Source organism: Sturnira hondurensis, unplaced genomic scaffold, assembly GCF_014824575.4.
Source record: "Sturnira hondurensis isolate 20B ecotype Veracruz unplaced genomic scaffold, ASM1482457v3 Scaffold0000256, whole genome shotgun sequence".
Classification (NCBI taxonomy): Eukaryota; Metazoa; Chordata; class Mammalia; order Chiroptera; family Phyllostomidae; genus Sturnira; species Sturnira hondurensis.
The window spans coordinates 4,304,017-4,326,417 of record NW_028072887.1 but is presented as its reverse complement, the minus strand read 5'-3'; the positions used below and the strand labels follow the sequence as shown (position 1 = coordinate 4,326,417).

General features: G+C 35.7%; 1 protein-coding gene across 1 annotated transcript in view; it reads right to left on the bottom strand.

Annotated features, from left to right (window-relative positions):
* Positions 1–22,401, bottom strand: part of THSD7B (thrombospondin type 1 domain containing 7B) — a 618,064-nt gene that overhangs the window by 252,788 nt on the left and 342,875 nt on the right. The window contains exons 12-13 of the mRNA XM_037030021.1: positions 17,923–18,117; positions 8,165–8,428 (exon numbers count right to left, since the gene is read on the bottom strand). Coding sequence (XP_036885916.1) covers positions 8,165–8,428; positions 17,923–18,117 — 459 coding nt within the window. The remainder of the gene's footprint in view (positions 1–8,164; positions 8,429–17,922; positions 18,118–22,401) is intronic.

The window sequence follows — 22,401 nt, the reverse complement described above, 5'->3', positions numbered from 1 at the left end:
TGGTATGCTATTAAACAACAAATAGGTCAAGATTGAAATTAGGGAAGAAATCAAAAAGTTTCTGGAAACAAATGAAAATGAAATCACAACAACCCAAAACTTATGGGACACAGTGAAGGCAGTCCTGAGAGGGAAGTTCATGGCAATACAGGCTTACCTAAAGAAGATAGAAACATTTCAAACAAACAACCTAACCCGACGCCTGCAAGAACTCGAGGAACAAGAACAAAGACAGCCCAGAGCAAGTAGAAGGAAGGAAATAACCAAGATCAGAGCAGAATTAAATGGCAAAGAGACTAAAAGCACAATTCTAAGGATCAATGAATCTAGGGGTTGGTTTTTTGAAAAGATAAACAAATTAGACAAACCTTTAAGTAAGCTCATCAAGAAAAGAAGAGAGAGGACCCAAATAAACACAATCATAAATGAAAAAGGAGAGATTACAACTGATACCACAGAAATAGAAGGGATTGTAAGAAATTGCTATGAAGAACTGTATGCCAAGAAATTTGAAAACCTAGGTGAAATGGACAAATTTCTAGAAAAATATAATCTTCCAAAACTCAATGAAAAAGAAGCAGAAAACCTGAACAGGCCAATAACAGCAGATGAAATTGAAGAAGTAATCAAAAAACTCCCATCACACAAAAGCCCTGGACCAGATGGTTTCGCAGGAGAATTCTACAAAGCTTTTAAGGAAGAGCTAACACCCATTCTTCACAGACTATTCCAAAAAACCCAAAAGGAAGGAAAACTCTCCAACTCTTTTTATGAAGCTAGCATCATCCTAATTCCAAAGCCAGATAGAGACACAACAAAGAAAGAAAACTTCAGGCCAATATCACTGATGAACATAGGTGCTAAAATCCTCCATAAAATATTGGCAAATCACATCCAACAATACATCAAAAAGATCATACACCACAACCAAGTGGGATTCATCCCAGGGATGCAAGGATGGTTCAATATTCGTAAATCAGTAAATGTAATACACCACATAAACAAAAGCAAACACAAAAACCACAGGATCATATCAATAGATGCGGAAAAAGCTTTTGATAAGGCACAACACCCATTTATGATAAAGGTACTCAGAAAAATGGGACTAGAGGGAACATTCCTCAATATAATAAAGGCCATATATGAAAGAGCTATAGCCAACATCATACTCAATGTGCAAAAACTAAAATCTTTTCCACTAAGATCAGGAACAAGACAAGGTTGCACACTATCACCACTTCTATTCAATATAGTATTAGAAGTTCTAGCCACAGCGATCACACAAGAAAAAGAAATAAAAGGCATTCAAATCAGAAAGGAGAAAACAAAACAGGCATTGTTTGCAGATGACATGATAGTGTACATGGAAAAGCCTATAGCCTCTACCCAAAAGCAGCTCTAACTAATAAATGCATTTGGCAAAACAGCGGGATACAAAGTCAATATCCAGAAATCAAAGGCATTTTTGTATACTAACAATGAAACAGAAGAAACAGAAATCAGGGGAAAAATCCCATTTGATATAGCAAAAACAAAAATAAAATATCTGGAAGTAAACCTAACCAAGGAGGTAAAAGACCTGTATGCAGAAAACTACACAACACTGAAGAAAGAAATCAAGGAAGACACAAACAAATGGAAATATATACCATGCTCATGGATTGGAAGAATTAACATCATCAAAATGTCCGTACTACCCAAAGCAATTTATAGATTCAATGCAATACCTATTAAAGTTCCAATGGCATATTTCACAGACATAGAACAAACACTTCAAAAATTTATATGGAACCATAAAAGACCCCGAAAACAGCTGCAATTTTGACAAAGAAGAACAAAGTAGGAGGGATCACAATACCTGATATCAAACTGTATTACAAGGCAACTGTAATCAAAACAGCCTGGTACTGGCATAAAAACAGGCACATAGACCACTGGAATAGAACAGAGAGCCCAGAAATAAACCCAAATCTCTACAGTCAATTAATATTTGACAAAGGGGGCAATGACATAAAATGGAGTAAAGATAGCCTCTTCAACAAATGGTGTTGGGAGAACTGAACAGCTACATGCAAAAAAGTGAAACTCGAGCACCAACTTACACCATACACCAAAATTAATTCAAGGTGGATAAAAGACTTAAATATAAGCCATGGACCATTAAAGCCCTAGAGGAGAACATTGGCAGGAAAATCTCAGATATTCCAGGTAGCAAGATATTTACTGATACGTCCCCTAGAGCAAGGAACATAAAGGAAAGAATAAACAAATGGGATCTCATCAAAATTAAAAGCTTCTGCATGGCCAAGGAAAACAGTATCAAGATAAAAAGAGAAGCAACAGTTTGGGAAAACATATTTGCCAATGATACTTCAGACAAAGGTTTAATCTCTAAAATATACAAAGAACTCACTCGACTCCACTCGAAGAAGATGAGCAACCCAATTAAAAAATGGGCAAAGGACTTGAACAGACATTTCTCCAAGGAGGACATACAGAGGATCCAGAGACACATGAAAAGATGCTTGATATCACTAGCTATCAGAGAGATGCAAATTAAAACCACAATGAGATACCACTTACCACCAGTCAGAATGGCTACCATGAACAAAGAAACAAACAAGAAGTGTTGGAGAGGATGTGGGGAAAAGGGGACCCTAGTTCACTGTTGGTGGGATTGCAGACTGGTACAACCACTATGGAAACCAGTATGGAATTTTCTAAGAAAGCTAAAAATGAACGTGCCTTTTGACCCAGCAATTCCACTATTAGGAGTACATCCTAAAAACCCTGAAATGCCAATCCAAAAGAACCTATGCACCCTGATGTTCATAGCAGCACAATTCACGATAGCCAAGAGTTGGAAACAACCTCGATGCCCATCGGTAAATGACTGGATCAAAAAGCTATGGTACATTTACACAGTGGAATTCTATGCTGAAGAAACGAAGAAGGCGCTCCTACCTTTTGCAACATCATGGATGGAACTGGAGAACATTATGTTGAGCGAAATAAGCCAGGCAGTGAAAGATAAATACCATATGATCTCACCTTTAACAGAAATCTAAACAACAAAACAAACAAACAAGCAAAATATGACCAATGACACTCACATACGGAACAGGCTGACAGGGTCCAGAGGGGAGAGGGGAGAGAATCATAGGGGAAAAGGGGAGGGACTCACATGAATAAGTATAAGGGACACATGGACAATAATTAAGGTTGGGGCTGGAAATGGGAGGGAGGTGGGGAGCACTGGGAGGGTGAGGGCAGGGAATATAAAACAGAAAACTGTACTTAAATAAGTATTAAATAAAAAAGAAAAAATAAATAAAATTGCTGAGGTTATTCAGGGTCATTTATGGTTCCATATAAATTTTTGAAATGTTTGTTATGTGTCTGTGAAATATGTCATTGGTATTTTAATAGAAATTGTGTTGAATCTATAAATTGCTTTGGGTATTATGAACATTTGATGATGTTAATTCTTCCCATCCATGAAGATAGTACATGCTTCCATTTATTTGTATCTTCCTTCATTTCTTTCTTCAGTGTTGTGTAATTTTCAGAGAACAGACACATAGATCAATGAAACAGAATAGAGATCTCAGATATGTATCCATGTCTCTATGGTCAATTAATATTTAACAAAGGAAGCAGAAGCAGAAAATGGAGTAATATACCCTGTTCAACAAATGGCGTTGGGAAATCTAGACAGCTATATGCAAAAAAATGAAACTCAACCACAAATTTACACCATACACAAAAATAAACTCAAGATGAATAAAAGACTTATAAATATAAGTTGCAACACCATAATACGTAGGAAGGAAAAACTCAGCTATTTCATGCAGCAGTATTTTCACTGATATGTCCCCTAGAACAAGGGACATAAAGGAAAGAATAAACAAATGGGACTTCATCAAAATAAAAATCTTATGCACAGCTAAAGAAGATATCAACAAAATGAAAAGAGAATCAGCCATATGGGAAATATATTTGCAAATGATACCTCACACAAAGGTTTGATCTTCAAGATATATAATGACTCCACACCAGGAAGACAAACAATCCAATTAAAGAATGGGCAAAAGATCTTAACAGACATTTCTCCAAGGAGGGCACAGAGACATATGAAAGAATGCTCAGCATCACTAGTCATCAGAGAGATGCAATTAAAATCACAATGAGATACCAATTCACAGTCAGAATGGTCATCATAACCAAATCAACAAACAACAAGTGCTGAAAAGGGAACTCTAGTGCACTGTTGGTGGAAATGCAGACCTGTACAGCCACTGTGGAAAACAGTATGGAACTTTCTCAGAAGTCCTTTGCCAGGACTATACCCCAAGAATCCTAAAACATCAATTCAAAAGAACCTATGTACCCCAATGTTCATAGCACAACTTACACTAGCCAAGTGCTGGAAGCAACCTTAGTGTCCATCAGTAAATGAGTGGATCAAAAAACTATGGTACATTTACGTGATGGAATACCATGCAGCAGAAAGGAAGAAGAAACACCTGCCCTTTGCGACAGCTTGAATGGAACTGAAAAGCATTACGTTAAGTGAAATAAGCCACTTGTTGAAAGACAAATACCATATGATCTCACCTATAAGTAGAACCTAATGAACAAAATGAACAAGCAAGCAAAATACAACCAGAGACATTGAAATAAGGAACAAACTGAGAGTAAACAGAGGGGAGGCGAGAGGGGATTATAGTGGGATAAGCGGGGAGTGTTGTCAAGTAACATGTATAAGGGACATGTGGACAAAGCCAAAGGGGGTAGAATTGAGGGTGGGAGGTGGCAATGGGTGGGGTGGAAGGGAGTAGTGGGGGTGGGGAATGGGGACAACTGCACTTGAACAACAATTAAAATAAGGAAAAAATAATTATAAAAAGCAAATGAGTATCACAATGAATTGAGAAAAAGGATTTGACAAATTATACACCCTTTCATGTTAAAAAACAAACAACAAAAAATCCTCTCAACATTGGGTATAAAAGGAACATACTTCATCATAATACAGTCCACCTATTACAAACCCATAGCTAACATTAAACTCAATCATAAAAGATTGAGAGCTTTTCCCCTAAGATCAGGAACAAGACAAAGTTGCCCACTCTCACCACTTTTATTTCATATAATATCGGAAGTCTTAGCTAGAGCAATTAGCCAAGACAAAGAAGTAAAAGATATCCAATGAGGAAAAGATGAAATAAAATTGTCACTATTTGCAAATGATATGATTTTTGCATATAGAAAATCCTAAAGACTGAAAGAAAAGAACTATTGTAACAAATAAAAGAATTAGTTAACTTGTGGTATACAAAGTGTACTTACAGAAAAGACTCACATTTTTATATACTAATAATGGGACATTTAAAAATAAAAAAATTACCCCATTCACAGTAGCATCACAAATAATAAAACACCTAGGAATATATTCAACCAAGGAAGTGAAAACTCTGTACAATGAAAACTGCAAGATTTTGTTGAAGGAAACTGAAGAATACATAAACAAATAGAAAGATGTCCCTGTTCATGTGTTGGAGTAATTGATATCAAGTTAAAATGTCCCCACCACTCAAAGCCATTTATATATTCAATAAAAGCCTACCAAAATTTCAATGGCATTTTTCAAAAAAAATTCCTAAAATTTCTGTGGAACCACAATCCTAAAAAATAACAGAACAGGAGGTACCCTACGTCCTGATTTCAAAAGCTATACTACAAAGCTATAGTAATTAAAACAGTATAGTACTAGCATAACAATAGACACATAAACCCATAGAATAAATTAGAGAACTCAGAATTGAATCCCCATATATTCAGTCAACTAGTATTCAACAAGGTTGCCAAGAACATCTAATGGGGAAATGAGAGTCTTTCCCATAAATGTATTGGGAAATCTGGACATACACATGCAGAACAATGAAGAGGACTCCTGTCTTACACAACTCAAAATTAAATTGAAATGGACCAGAGACTTAATCTATGACTTAATTTTATAAAACTCCTAGAAGAAAGTGTAGAGAAGAAGCCCCTTGACATTAGTGTTGGCAATGATTGTTCTGATTATGATACTAAAATACAAACAAAAAGCAAAAAAAAAGAAAGGTACTGCATCAAATCTAAAAGCTTTTGCACAGCAAAACAAACAACTAACAAAATGAAAAGGCAACCTACATAATGAGAGAAAAATTTTGCGAGCCAGATACTGAATAAGGGGTTAATATCCAAAATATATAAAGAATGCATATAACTCAACAACAACAACAATGACAAAACACCCCAAACATTCAAATTAAGCAATAGGCAGAGGAATTAAATAATTTTTTCAAAGAAAACATCTGAATGGCTAATAGGTATGTGAAAAGATGCCCAACATCACTAATCATCTGGAAATGCAAATCAAAACTACAATGAGATATTATCTCATGCCTGTCAGAATGGGTAACATCAAGAAGAGGATAACAAGTACAGGTGAGAATGTGGGGGAAAGGAAACTCTTGTACCCTGTTGGTGAGATGTACATTGGAAAACAATATGAAAATTCCTCAAAAATTTCAAAACAGAACTACCATATAATCTAGCAATTCTATTTCTGGGTATATATATGCAAAGGAAGTGAGAGCAGAACATGAGATATAGGTATATACATATATATTACCATGTCTATTAAAGCAATATTTATAAGGTCAAGATATAAAAACAACCTAAGTGCCATCAGCAGATGAATGGATAAAGATGGGGTATATGTACACAATGGAATATTATTCACCCATAAGAAATACATCTTGTCATTTGTGAAATATTCATGGGCCTTGAGTACATGCTAAGTGAGATAAGTCAGACACAAAAAGGCAAATGCTACATGTTATCACTTATATGTGGGATGTAAAGAAGCCAAATTTATAAAAACAGAGAATAAAATGGTAGGGTGATAAAGGGGGTTGGCAGATGCATAGAAGTTGTTTAAGGGTAAAACCTTGCAACAATAAGCAAGTACTAAGTCCTAGAGACCTAATGCACACACAGTAAAGTTCATACAGTCAACAATATGATGATACAATCAAACTTGCTACAAGACTAGAATTTCTTTCATAAAATGGGTCTGTTACTTGCTTGTGATGTGTTTAATGTTTCCAAAAGTTAAATCCCTGAAAACAATTGTGTAGACTAACCTAGGAAGCAGAGCAATGATGGTACCAATTTTTAAAAAATCATTAAACTTTAAATTGCATTCATATAATGACACAGATATATCTTAAATGAAGACAAGTTAATATACACATTGGCAATAAAGATGAACTTCTATGTCAGAACTAAATTCAATTTGCCTTTTCTGGTACTATTGAAACAGCTTGTTTGGAATATAAGATCTTGATGACAGAGACCAAAAATCAATCATTTTTCCCAGAGTTTGTTATTCAAACACAAATTCTTTCCCTGTCCTCTGTAAAATTTTTAAGCTGCTTAGTCTCTTTATAAAGGAAAAATGCAGTAACCCCTCTCCCCAGATAGAACAGGACATTTGTAATTCCATTGTAATCATAGTCTCAGCCTCCTCCATCAATGTTTACTCCAACTTCATTCTTTTCTCCATTCACCCATACTTATCAAATTCTCTTAAAGTTTAAAAAAAGGGGGGCTTCTACCTAATAACATCTTGCAAACTCTTCCAGCTGGCCTAATTTCTTTTTTCCCCAATTTTATTCTACCATATGAGTGAACTTATACATTGTATTATAAAACATTTAAAAATTAATTTTCATTAGTATTTTGTAAACTCAGTTATTAGAGACTAAAGGCCTAATCATATATAACATAAATGTGAAGAGCACCAATGAACACCATTTGTATCGAACTTTTGAATTCTCAGTGAACTACAGCAATTGTGCTCTCTGCCAGCAAACAAGCAGCCAGAGGAGAAGCACAGAGTGAGGGGAGCAGAGTATCCAAAACACATTCCAGATAATCATGAGATAGGATATGTGCATTTTGTACATCAATAATCTATGACAGACAGTATGCAATACTGACAAAGGAAAGCTGAAACAATTTTTAAATAACTACTAATTCTAGGCCTTAGACAAACCTCATAGGTTACACGTCAATGTTCTCATCTGGTCCTCCTCATCCGCCTCCTTACCAGAGCTGCTGCAGTGGGAGGGGTCGACAGGCCTTCCGTTTTTATCAGAGCAGGCTATTGCTCGGAAGCGCGTGCCCTTTCCACACTGTCTGCGGTCTCCTTGCACCTGCAGTCCTCGCAGAGGTTCCCTTCTGCTTTCAGGAAGAATGCAATCTGACCAATTTCCATAAGGTTGAGATACAAAGACATCACAAGGACACAGTTCTGTTTCCACTAGAGGGTACAGGTCAGGTTCCTGGCATTTTTCCTTCTTCCTGCTTTTTCCTGTTCCAACAAGAAATATCGATGCATTAATTTCATAGCCACTGTTTTGTTAAAAGTCACTCACATTATTATATTTAAAAGCTATTAGAATATTAAGTCTTAAAGTAAAGCATTTCTTATTTTCATTCCTTTGTGCATAGAATTAAATTCTAGGTTAATGAAAGCAACTTCCAGAGTAACTTAAATTCAAATAAACTTGACAAAAGTGTTTTTATTCTGGAGATTGGTACAGAATACTTAGCAAGTGTTTGCTACAGTAGTTCCACAGCTAGAAAATCCTTGTTTATTATTTTCCCAATAATTTGTTGATAAAAACAGAATGATTACCATGTCACCATTTTCCTTGAAACTAATGGTTGTCTAGATAAATATGTCAGAACTTCTCTTAAACTGTACATGTATTTGCATATACAGAAAACTTAATTCAGTGAATGGAGAACCACAGGGAAAAATGCCAAAATAATCACTGAGATAATAAAATTGGTGTTGACATTGAAGAACTCAGCACAGTGACCATTCATTCTTACCAGCAGTTCAAGTGCTAATTCCCTTGTTTTCAAGACCCCTTTGTTTGAATACATTGCTTATTAGATTGTTTTAAATTGAACTCATTCTAATAGGTTTACTTAATGGGTGAGAGCCTTTTACAGTATTTCTGAATACAAATCAGGAGCTGAGTCATAAGTGTATGGGAAACTTATAATCCCATATAGAAACATCAAATAAAATATGCTGTACATTTCATTCTTTCTTCTATAAAAATCTTTGCATATATAATTTTATGCAGCATTGTTTATGTTTCTAATATAAAAAAGCATAATGGCATACAATGTGTATGACGGAAATAATTTCAAATTCAGTGGTAACTAGAGAAAATTGGTTTGCATGTCCATATATAATGTTTTAGAAGGCATTATCCTAGTTACTCTATATCTTTAAAAAGATGCATGAGACTCTCCTTTAGAGGGGAAAAAAGTTTTAATTACTGGCCAGTTTTTCTTTGTATTAAATTTAACTAATGATATTTGTACTTGCAAATGCAGAAAGAAAAATATTGAAAACCCTAGGATTTTTTTTATTTACAACCAGCATAGTTTGTTATGAATTATCAAAACTTTAATAAATTTAATTTGTTCAAAATATACTTTTTATGTGAATAATTGAAGAATTGTTGAATATTTTTCCTGAAACATCTATCTTAAGAATTGCTTGAATTTCTTTTCTAAATTATTAACTGCTATGCTTTCAGCTGGCTAATTGACTTTTTGTGTGTCTTCATTTCTAATTTACACAAAAACAACTGGTCAATTTAATGAAATATATGAGTTGTGCAAAAAATACCAATCAAATAAATTAATTTAATGTCATCATTGAAAAAAGGTAATGCATTAAAATTTTCAACTTCTGAAGGCTTATTTTTATTGTGATGTAATGTGTACATTTTATTTCCTTTCATGTAATTTGGTAGTAAACTTAATAAGCAACCCTTGACATGAGTGACAACTTAGATGATAACACAGTGTGACTCTTTAACTAAACAAACACATATGAAGAAGCACAAACACATACATAAAAGCCACTCCAAAAATAGGAGACCATCTAGGGTGTTTATTTTTCTTTTTGAACATTATTTATTTATTTATTTATTTATTTATTATTTTTAAATACTTTATTCTTGTTCAATTATAGTTGTCTGCATCTTCTCCCCACCACTCCCCCCAACCCCAGCCAAACCCACCTACCTCCCTTGCTTCCACCCTCCCCCTTGGTTTTGTTCATGTGTCCTTTACAGTAGTTCATGAAAACCCTTCTCTCCACTGTCCCCTCCCCAATTCCCTCTGGCTATTGTTAGATTGTTCTTAATTTCAATGTCTCTGGTTATATTTTGTTTGATTTTTTCTTTTGTTGATTATGTTCCAGTTAAAGGTGAGATCATGTGGTATTTTTCCCTTACTACCTGGCTTATTTCACTTAGTATAATGGCTCTCCAGCTCTATCCATGCTTTAGAAAAGGGTATGTGCTCCTTCTTTGTCTCTGCTGCATAGAATTCCACTGTGTAAATGTACCATAGTTTTTTGATCCACTCATTTGCTGATGGGCACTTAGGTTGCTTCCAGCACTTGGCTATTGTAAATTGTGCTGCTATGAACATTGGAGTGCATAGATTTTTTTGGATTGGTGTTTCAGGGCTTAGGGTATAATCCCAACAGAAGAATTGCTGGGTCAAAAGGCAGTTGTATTTTTAGTGTTCTGAGGAAATTCCATACTGTTTTCCACAGTGGCTGTATAGTCTGCATCCCCACCAACAGTGCACCAGGGTTTCCTTTTTCCCACATCCTCTCCAACACTTGTTTGTTGATTTGTTTATGATAGCTATTCTGACCAGTATGAGGTGGTATCTCATTGTGGTTTTAATTTGCATCTTTCTGATGACTAGTGATGCTTATTGGGAACTTCCCTGACTGGTTTCAGAAGCTGTAATACCCCATGGGTAAGGCTGAGTGAGCGATTTTCAGACCATAAGCTACTAAGGAGACAAAGCTTATCTCCCTGGAAGGAGCGCAGCTTCTGCTCCTTTTACTTCATCCATAACTGGCTCCCAGTGCTTGATCAGTTACCCAATGGTAGGTAAGATTCCCCAAGGGGAGAACAACCTAAGACAGGCATGATCACACGGAGGCCCCAAGAAAGGACTTGAGGGGCTACAGCAAAAGTGGGTGATAGACTCTTGCCCCTCAGCTTTGCCAAAGCCTTAGTCTTCATTCTGTCTTTGAGAAGTCTCCTAATCTTTTGGCTGCCTTACTTCCTGTGCCTGACTTAAGCCTGAAACAATGACAGAGGGTGGTGCAGCCCTGTGCTGGAAAGGGTGGGCTCCTCTGGGTGATCAGGCCTAAGCAAGAATATATAAAATCCTGTGAAACCTGCTTTTCTAACAATGCTCTCAACTAAATGATAAGGGTCCGAGGAGAAAATGAGTTTGTTTCCCAAAATTTTGTAGCCCTTTAGCTAACAGACCCTGACTCAGAATATGCCCTCGTAGTTCTTTGTATGTTATCTATTGTTTGATTCTTACTACCTGATAGTGATTAACGAGCTTTACCTGTATTCTTGTGCAAAACAAGCCCAATAAAAGCCTGTCAAGGCAAGGGTCTGGGCACTCTCTTTTTGAGAGAGTGGCTAGGTCACTCTGAGGTGCTCCCCCCTTGAGGGAGTAGCCATGCCAACCCTTTTCCTCCACAGGACTTGGTAGTCCATGTGAATTTGTCTCGTATCTCACCCATATCATTGTGGATACTGCAGGCTGCTGTCCACGTCAGATGCTGAGCATCTTTTCATATGTCTCTGGGCCCTCTGTATGTCCTGCTTGGAGAAGTGTCTACTCAAGTCTTGCCCATTTTTTAATTGGGCTTTGTGTCTTCCTGGAGTAGAGTCACATAAGTTCTTTTATATATTTGGAGATCAAACCCTTGTCTGAGGTATCATTGGCAAATACGTTTTCCCATATAGTTGGTTCTCTCTTCATTTTAATGCTGTTTTTTTAAGTCATGCAGAAGCTTTTTATTTTGATGAGGTCCCATTTGTTTATTCACTCAAACTCATGGAGATTGAATAGCATGCCACTAAACAATGAATGGGTCAAGAATGAGATTAGAGAAGAATCAAAAATTTTCTGGAAACAAACAAAAATGAACTCACAACAATCCAAACTGTATGGGACACAGGAAGGCAGTCCTGAGAGGGAAGTTCATAGTAATACAAGCTACCTAAAAAAGATAGAAACATTTCAAACAAACAACCTAACCCTGCACCTACAAGAACTTGAGGAACAACAACAAAGACAGCCCAAAGTAAGTAGAAGCAAGGAAATAACCAAGATCAGAGTAGAATTAAATGACATAGAGACTAAAAGCACAATTCTAAAAATAAATGAATCCAGGGTGTTTCTTTGAAAAGATAAACAAAATTGACAAGCCTCTACACAGGCTCATAAAAAAAAAAAAAAGAGAGAGAGAGAGAGGACCCAAATAAACACAATCAGAATGAAAGAGAAGAGATTACAACTGATGCCACAGAAATACAAAGGATTGTAAGAAATTACTACAAAGAACTGTATGTGAAGAAATTTGAAAGCCTAGGTGAAATGGATAAATTTTTAGAAAAATATAAATCTTCCAAAACTTAATGAAGAAAAAGCAGAAAGCCTGAACAGACCAATAACAGCTGATGAAATTGAAGAAGTAATCAAAAAGCCTCTAACAAACAAAAGCCCTGGACTGGATGGTTTCACAGGAGAATTCTACAAAGCATTTAAGGGAGAGCTAGTCCCCATCCTCCACTGATTATTCCAAAAAATTCAAGAAGATGGAAGACCCCCAAACTCTTTTTATGAAGCCAGAATCATCTTAATCTTTTTGACCATTTTTAACAGGAGACTTCAACATTTGGGTGTTCTGTGCACTGTATCTAAACTAGATCACCACAGGTTTTAGATTGAGTGGTAATTAAAGAAGTTGTTATATAATGATGGAAAAATCCATTATATGAAATATATGCCCAGGTGTGTATGTGTGTGTGTGTGTATATACATACATAAACTGGATAACAAATATGCACATATTTAATACTTACTGATAGTTCTGTGTTTTTGTGGGACCAAGCACAGATTTCCCTCTTACTTAAAGGGAAAAAAATGTCTTTAGAATTGTAGTAGGGATTGATTTGTTTTTCAAATTCATCTCATTTGAATTCAGATGTTAATGCTGATTTTGACTAGAAGATAAGCAAAGTGAAGGACAGGTGAGGATTTGTTTCTCATTGTGAGAACCATAGCTGTATTAACTAACTTGCTCAAATCTTTCAGACAGTGACACCATATAATTAAGAAAGATAACATTAATATAGAGACACTGTGTATGGTATAGAATATTTGTTCTGCCAATAACTTTTGGTTGCCTTGCAAAAGGCAACCTCTTCTTCCTCTTCTCTGTCTCTCTTTATCTCACTCACTCTTTCTTTTTATCTTCACCCTCCTTTATTCTCCCTTTTAAAAATTTTCTTTCAATTGTTTCATGAAAATTTTTTGTTCACCACTTATGCATGATGGGCTTTGAGAATTAGATAGACATGATCCTAACTTAGAGCTTACAGTCTAAGGGGAGATAGAGATTTTTACTAGTGTAGCACCTACTCAGTATAGCACCTGAGTAGGACCAATGTAGTACAACATAGTACAGTAACCTGTTCCAATAGCTGTTATAAAGGGTGCTGTCTTGGTTTCTTATTGATGCTATAAAAAAATTACCACAAATGTGTTGGCTAAAAACAACACAGATTATTTATCTTACCGGTCTATAGGTCTGAAGTCAGATATGTGCTTCACGGGGCTGAAAACAAGACATTAGCAAGACAGAATTCCTTTCTGGAGGCTCTAGGGGGAACTCTGTTTCTTCTTTCCCAGCTTCTACAGGCTGCTTTCATTCCTTGGTTCATGGCTCTACATCTTGAAATCTAGTAACACTCCATTTCTATGACCATTATTTTGTAGTCATATGTCTTCTGACTTTATACTCAATCAGGAAAAGTCCTCTGATTTTAAGACCATGTGATTAAATTAGACCCACCCAAATAATACAGAATAATCTCATCTCAAAGTCTATGATCTTAGTCACATCTACAAAGTTTATTTTGTCATCTAAGGGAGCATGCTTACTGGTTCAGGGATTAGGATATGAACATCCTTGGAGAGCTATTATTTTGCCTATACAAACTGTATGAAAAGAGCACTCAACTAGACCTGAGGTGAAGAGTGTGCTCAATGTGGCTTTTTGGAGGGAGCAATCTAGTTTGGACCTAAAGGACATGTGGGCATTAAGTAAGCATTGGAGAGAGGATAAGGCTGGTGAAAATGTCTGGGGTAGGGCATGTAAAGGCCAGGAGCCAAAATTTTAGGAACTGAAAAATGTTCAATATTACCCACTTATAATGTATTGGAGTAAAAAATGTCCAAACCTGTAGAAAATTTTTATAAGTTACACCTGAAATGTGATATTTTATGTCAACTGTGAAATAAAAATTTTATATCAACTCCAACTGAAAAATAAAAAATGGAGTAAAAGACAGAAACCTGTACTTAAACAACAATTAAATAAATTTTAAAAAAGAAAAAGAAAAAATTATTGAATTTTTTTTAAAAGAGTTTATTTGAGCCAAAGCTGACAACATATGCCAGAGAGCAAGATATAAAATGCTTCAGAGAATAACAATTTGGCAGTTTCTTTTATGCATTTGAAATTAAGGAAGATTTTCCCTGGCCGGTGTGGCTCAATGGATTGAGTGCCAGCCTGCAAACCAAAGGATTGCTGGTTCAATTTCCAATCAGGGCAGGTGCCTGGGTTGTGGGCTGGGTCCCCTGTGGGGGGCATGGGAGAGGCAACCACATATTGATGTTTCTCATCTTCTCCTTCTCCTCCCACCCCTCCATAAAATTAAATAAAATCTTTTAAAATATAAATTAAGGAAGATAACATGAAGGTGGAGAAAAGTAAGGCAGGGGTTGGATTGGAAGATTGTGTCATTCCTTAAGGATGGTTACTCCTTTGAGGGGCATTTCTTCTGTTATTTCAAAGGTGTGTTAACCTAGAGTCACAAGAACAATGAATGGGGCCTGCTTATAAACCTTTCACTAAAGAAGTGAAAGGCATGGGGCATGACTACCCACCATGACCTGCCTAGTTAGGGATCTATGATTTACCACTACACCCTTTCATCCACATATGGCAGAGGCTGAGTGGTTCAGCACAGGCAGGAGGCAGGTACTTATAGGCTCAGATCCTGTGGATCCTTGATAACTATAGTGAGGAATCCAGATTTCATTCCATGAACTGTGATAAGTCACTAGAGTGTTAGAGTAGATAGTGATGTGATAGATTTCAATCTTTGTAAGCTGGTCCTGACTGCAGTTTGGAAATGAGATAGAAGTGGCAATAAGATTTTGAAAAAAGCCACTGTAGTAATTGAAGCTGGTGATTTAAAGGTGAGTTAAATTTGGGTGGTATTGATCAGAATGGAAACAGTGAACAGACTCAAGAGATATATTAGTATTTGGAAGGATAAGTTTTTGCCATTAAGCAGATATAGGTAGTACAACAGATGTTTCAAGTATGACATTACAGTTTTTGACTTGATCACATTAATAGAATTGGAAAATACACAAGGAGAAAGATAGATAGTGATATTTAGAGGGTAAATGTGGATTTTGCTAAGGTTGTATTTGATTGGTTCTTCAGGTGTAGACTTTTAGTTTGGGGCTGAGAATCTTGAGCAAGAAATGTGGGCTAAAGATAGCAATGAGGGATTTAAGAGTTCTAGATGACTATTAAACTCTTTGGGTGGGAAAGATTTAGGATCAGAAAAGAAGAAAATCTAGGGCAGTGACTCTAGGAAGCCCATTAGTTAAGGGAGCTACAGAGGGAGAAAAATTCAAACACAAACAAAGACTGTCTAGAGGGATAGTGGGGTGAGAGATAGAAGAGAGGGATGAACAGATGAGGTGTGACAGAACTTGGAAAAAAATTTTCAAGAATGATGGTGTAGTCATACTCTGAACTATCATTGAACAACCAAGTCTGAAAAAAAAATAAAAAAGAATAAAAGATATCCCAGGGCTTTATTTCATTACTGTGGCAGGAGTAAGTAGTTCCAAGCTCTATGTAGACTCAGAATCCAGGGTTAAGTGTGTTGAGAAGACCATAGAAGTAAAAGAGATGAAGAGAATAGTACTTTATGGACATTTGGAAAACACCAGAGACTGGGTAAGTGAAATGCTAAAAGGAAGAAGCCAATCACTGCCCACTGAAATATCTTTCAATCAGTAAATTCCCACAAGCATAATAGAGATGTGCTTTTCAAGTATATTCTCAGTAAGTGGCCCTAAAGGGAGAGGCAAGTGAATATATGCCCCCAGAGGGACAGTCATGTGTTTGAACCTCTGCAAGATCATTTCAGGACCTGTAGGAATCCTGGTTTACTGTGGCCACAGGCATCAGGAAGGCTGTAGAGCCAATCATCGAGTGATAACTGTAGAACTGTTGTGTGTAATGCAAACTGTCTAACAAGGAGAAAGTAGTTCATGCATCAGCTTGTACCCAGTATTTCTAAAAGAGCCACAAAGACTGGAAATACATCAATAAAAATGCCTACTTTTAATAACTGATCATGACTAGCTAATGATCCACTAATGAGACAAGAAGTGGAATTACTAGATCTGGGAAAACTTAGGAATCTAGAAGTGTGTTAACAGAAAAGTTGAATCAAATTACAGTCAAACTTGGAATCCATTAAACATGATTATCAAGTACTCATAGCTGTGAAAAAATGAGTCTGCATTGTCATTGTTGAAAGTTGGGATTAAAACAAAAAAGTCCGTAAAGTCATTGGTGAGGTAAAGTCACATTCTAGAACACCTAAGTTATAAAAGGTTTCTCAGGATAGAAGCCATTGCTTTTTCTCAGATTAAATTATCCGGTGTGATTTGAGCATTTTATCTCAGTCTAGTGTTTCTGTCAGAGTCTGTGAGATGCCAGATGATGGAAACCAAAATAAGTTCCACTTTGTCTGTCACACCCAACTGACCCTCAGCCACACTCCTTGAATAAATAATCTCTGTTTTTAAAAAGGCACTTAAGAAAAAGGAGAAGGAGTCAGTTTTCACTCCATTTTGTCAGTTTCAGTATTATATTTTACTATTTCAGTAGTAAAATATATTACAGAATCAAGTATTTGTATATTAAGGCAGAAAATGCTCCTGGACCTTGATTAAACTAGTAATTGCTTTAATTTCCATTAAATTTCATGGATGCAAACAGAAGCAGTAATTAATAATATTTCACAAAAGCAGAATCGATGTATGTAACTTGATGTTTACCTCACACTAATAAAAATTTTAAATGCTAAATTGCTCTTAAGGCAATGGCAAAATACAATGATATTAGTTAAATTACCTTTGATGTTCTTTACAAATCAATGGCTGCTTTCAACCTTGTTGAAATCCTGGCATGACAGACACCAGAGACTTAGCCATTAACTACTCCAGGCGAGTTGGTACATATATTATCATTTATGACTACAGGACATGTCAAAAGTAGGTTTACAGTAGTTTGTATGGAAAACATATAATATAATAATACAAGATTAAACTGTTTTGTGTACTCAACTGTAAATCTACTTTTCTCCCACCCTACAAAAAATTATAAAGCTGTACAGAGAAGAACTTCATAGCTACAGAGTGATTCTATCCATCTTTCACTCATTTCACAAATATTAATTGAATACAAAGGATGTGCTAAGCATAGACACAGAGGATATAATGGCAGGGAGGAGTGGGGAGAGGTGGAGATCTGATACAATCGCCTTTCTTTCCAGAGCTTACACTGTCCTTGATTAGTCCAGAAGTGCATCGCTGGTCTGAAGCTATGACATGAAAAGCACACCTCACCTGTGAGCTGTCGCCGTCTGCTTCGGGTTGCTTCACAATTTGTGGAGCAGGGCGTAAACTTGGTCCAAGTGGTGAATGTGCAGTCATCTCGACATGGGACATTGCATTCTTGCACCAGGGGAGGCATGTTACTTGTCCCCTTGAGGCATTTGGTTATTTCTGCTGATTGGTTATCATTAGAGATGCATGAGACAACTAAAAAAAAAAATACAAATGGATTATTTTGTTAGTTTGATTAGATAAGCCTGATGATGGTTGGCAAAAATAACAGAATCCCCTAATGTTTGAAAATTTAGTTATCACTGTGATTTCAAAAGGTGCTCAGCATAGCTAGCCTTAGTTCTCTCTGAAAATTAAATGTTTACTGTTGCCAGTGGAGGCATTTGAGGATTTCATTGGTTGCCTCATTAATTCAAACCCTGCACTGACAGCACCCCAAATATTTTTCAGTAATTTATTATATGTGTCCTGCTTGTGAGCATTTGATCTCTAGGGGTGATAGAAACTTAGGTAAGAGATCCTGTAATGGTGAGTAGTATGAAGACAAAATGAAAAAATACCACAGAAACATAACCTGAACACTTCCTTGAGTTTCTTACTGGTTTGCTTGTTTAACTGTTGCTTATGGAAGTGGTCGTTTCAGTTCACAGTTAATATTTTAAAAACAATTTCTATTGTCAATCAGTAAACTTTTTTCTCCTTACTAAAATTTTAGGAATAGTTAACAATTTTAACTTTTTTTTAAGTACAGGCATAACCTATTCAGATAATTCCCACTGTGGGTATCCTACCAACTGCAGATAACTCTCCAAAGTTTCTTTCACACACTTTTTTCAACTCTAGTCACACCATAAAATAAGTAAAACATTTATACAATTTTACTTTTGTTTGATTTTTCATCATTGATTTAATTATGAATGATGTATTTGTGTATCTTTTATTCACCCTGGTTAATTATGGACTCTCTCCAAAGATATATCTTTATATTCTCTAGACCAACATTTCTCAATCTTGACATTACTCACCTGAGGACTTTTTAAAATTACCTTTAGAGAAAGAGAAAGAGAAAAGAGAAGGGGAAACATCCATGCCAAAGAGAAGCATCAGTTGGTTGCCTCTGGTACACACCTGGACCAGAGATTGCAAGCATCCAGGCCCGGACTGGGATCAAACCTGCATGCTAGGCATGTGTCCTGACTGGGAATTGAACCCACAACTCTTTGATTATGGGACAATGCTCCAACCAACTGAGACACATCAGCCATGATGACACTATTGATATTTTAGATTGAATAATTTTGTATGTGGATACATGAGTATTTCCTGTGCACTGTAGACTATGTGGCATTATCTCAGGCCTCTACCAATTAGATGCCAGTAGTACACATGCCCTCCCAGTTGTGAAAACCAAACATTATTGTAGACATTGCCAAACACCACCCCTAGCTGAAAACCATTCTTCTTTTTTTGGTATGTGATTAATATTTAATATTTAAGAGTAATAACAGGGCAAAATAACTTGAGACATATAAATTCAGTAAAATCCTCTTAAATATTTTATATATTTCTTCCACAGAAAAATTAGATATTTTGCCACCTTTATATTAACTTTTTGAAAACCATTCTCCTAAATAAATTCCTAACTGTGGACATCTAGGGGAATACAGAACTTCCATGGCATGATTTTAGACACACTGTATCAGCATCCCTGGGGGAGAACCCCAGGGCTATTTTGTCTGTAAGGGCCCCAGCTGCCCCAGGGTTACCACCACCTACATTTGGCATGGTGACTTTGGACATGGTATGTGTTAATGGATATTTGCTGAGTTCATCATTGTAAAGAAACCATAGTATAGGATCATTTTTTATTATAGCTCCTTAAAATTTACCAAGTTACAAGGAATAAATAGGTCACAGCTTAGGATCAACATTGTTAGAATTCTTTGTATAAACTACTCCAGTACAGGGCTGGTGTACATAGGGAAGGGGTTCCTATAAGTTGTCAATTCTTCTTATATTCTGAATTATATTTCTTTATCATTAGCAAAAAAAAAGGACAAGTGAATCTGAGTAAAATTTTTAAAAAACTGGTGAAAGCCAAACCTACCTAAAGTTTTAGGACCAAGGAAGCAGCTAAGATGACAACGATGCACAATCTGTACATCTGCACTGTGGCAGGTGGGACTACTCATTCAACTTGAACAGTTCTGTGTTTAATCACATCTGGGAATGAAACTCATCACACACAAAGCCAACATCAGCTGTATTTTTTATTGGAAGTATATAAATAATTTTATTGGAAATATTTGATTGGGAGTATTGGAAATTTTTATTGGGAAATTTAATTGGGAATATATAATATTTATTGGGAATATTTAATATTTAACATTTCCAATAAAATGTAGTAACATACTTTCCTAAGTAGGGTACAAGAAAGTGTTATTGAGTTGAATGTTTAGATAAATAAGTTGGACTCAATTTGGGGGCTTTTTATCAGACCAAGCCAATTTTTCCCCCCAAAATGGCAATGTACTGAAAACAACATGAAGAATTGTAAATACTGCCAAAAAGTGTTAGTGTGTGACATTTAAACCTCTCTTTTTATATATAAATGAGGATTTTTTCAATAATAAATTATTTACAACACTCAAAAGAAATTCTATAAACTGAATGCCTAAAATTTGAATACTATGATAAATAAACTTTAAATGATATTTTAAAGTTCAACAGACTATTTAAAGTAGTATACACTGGATTTTTGAATGTCTATATCAAAGTATTTTGCATTAATAAAGGAAAGCATAACTTTAGAAAGTTATGCTTAGAAATTAGATTTAGAAAGAATAACTTTAGCATATGTTGGAATTAAAAGGCATTGTTGTCAAATGGCATAAATCCAAACACAAATCTAAAAGCTTGGGATTTATGTGAACTGAGATTTGTTACTTACACTCTTTATGTTTTAGTCTCCTCATTTTTGAAATGAGTATAATAAGAACACCTATAACAAAGAACTGTGAGAATTCTAAACAGTGTTTCATATACACTAAGGGCTCAGTAAGTGCCGTCAATTGTTATTATCCTTTATATTTGTTTTTAAATCAATGAAGTCATAGTTCTCCTATCAAGTACATATGTAAACACACTCATTCTCCATGGCTCATTTCTTCCTTGGCCATCCTCAAAATCTAAAGGATAAAGATGATGAGAAAACTCTGGTTGAACTTTTACCTTATTCTGGCACTATACTGAGAATCATCATTGATCAACTAATATATCAGTTAAGTCTTTAACACATTCACAGAGCTATGCAGAGCAAATCAGATCCATCACTCCCATACAAACCGATTTATTAAACTAGTCTAATGGAGACACTAGAGGCTCCTAAGCACCACATAATGTACTCAGAATGGTATCATGAAGTTAGCAACACCCACATTAATCTGAAGACTGGCACTTTGTGTGACTACCAATGATCAAGCAACCCAAGGATGAGTGGCAATTGACACACTACACAGATCACACAATCATCAGTGAAGTCTAGGCATTAATTTTTCAGATTTCTTCAAGTTCAAAATTCTGATTTCATTTCAAGTATGAAAGGAGTAATTAACAAAAAAAGTTACACATACAGAACAGTTATCAGAGGAGAAAGTGGGTGGGCAATGTGAAGCACGTAAAAGGATCAAATTGATGGTAACAGAAGAAAACTAGTCTTTGCGTGGTGAGCTCACAATAGAATATACTGATGTTAAACTATCATCTTGTATACCTGCTTATTAGATAATGTTAGTAACCAATGTTACTCCAATAAATTTAATTAAAAATTACTAAATTACTAGAAACAAAAAATCAACAAGTTAAATAAAGCAATTTTCTTCTTGGAAGTGTTCTAGTATAAAAAGTCATTTAATTAATAAATATTTGATGAATGACTAGGTACTGAACTTTAGTAAATGGTAGAAAAACACTGAAGGAATTGCAAGCAAGAAGTCTGCAGAATTGAAAAACCAGCAAAGAAAACAAATACATGTACAAAGAAAATGAAAACTGAAGACAGAGAAAATAAGGATAAATGGTAGCCAGAGGTACAACCCAAGGCAGAGGCCTGTTCCACAGGGCAACTATAGGAAAATATATTTTAAAAATATGAATCACTTTTCACACACAGTATAGTGCTGTGATAAATATTAAAGGTATACAGACTCTTTAATACAGACATCTTCTTTAGTAGAGTATGCTGATCAAATTTTAGGCCTTGGTCGAACGAAACTAATGGTGACCCTGAATTTTTTTACTGTTACCTTGGGCAAATTATGTAAACTCTTTTAAGACTCAACTTCCTGGAATCCAGATGATGGGGATGATAGTAACACCTGCATCATATAATAAATTGATGCTGATGAAGTGCTAGGAATAGAACTGAGCACTTAGTATATCAGTACATATGCGTTGAGAGTTACATATCATTATTAAGAA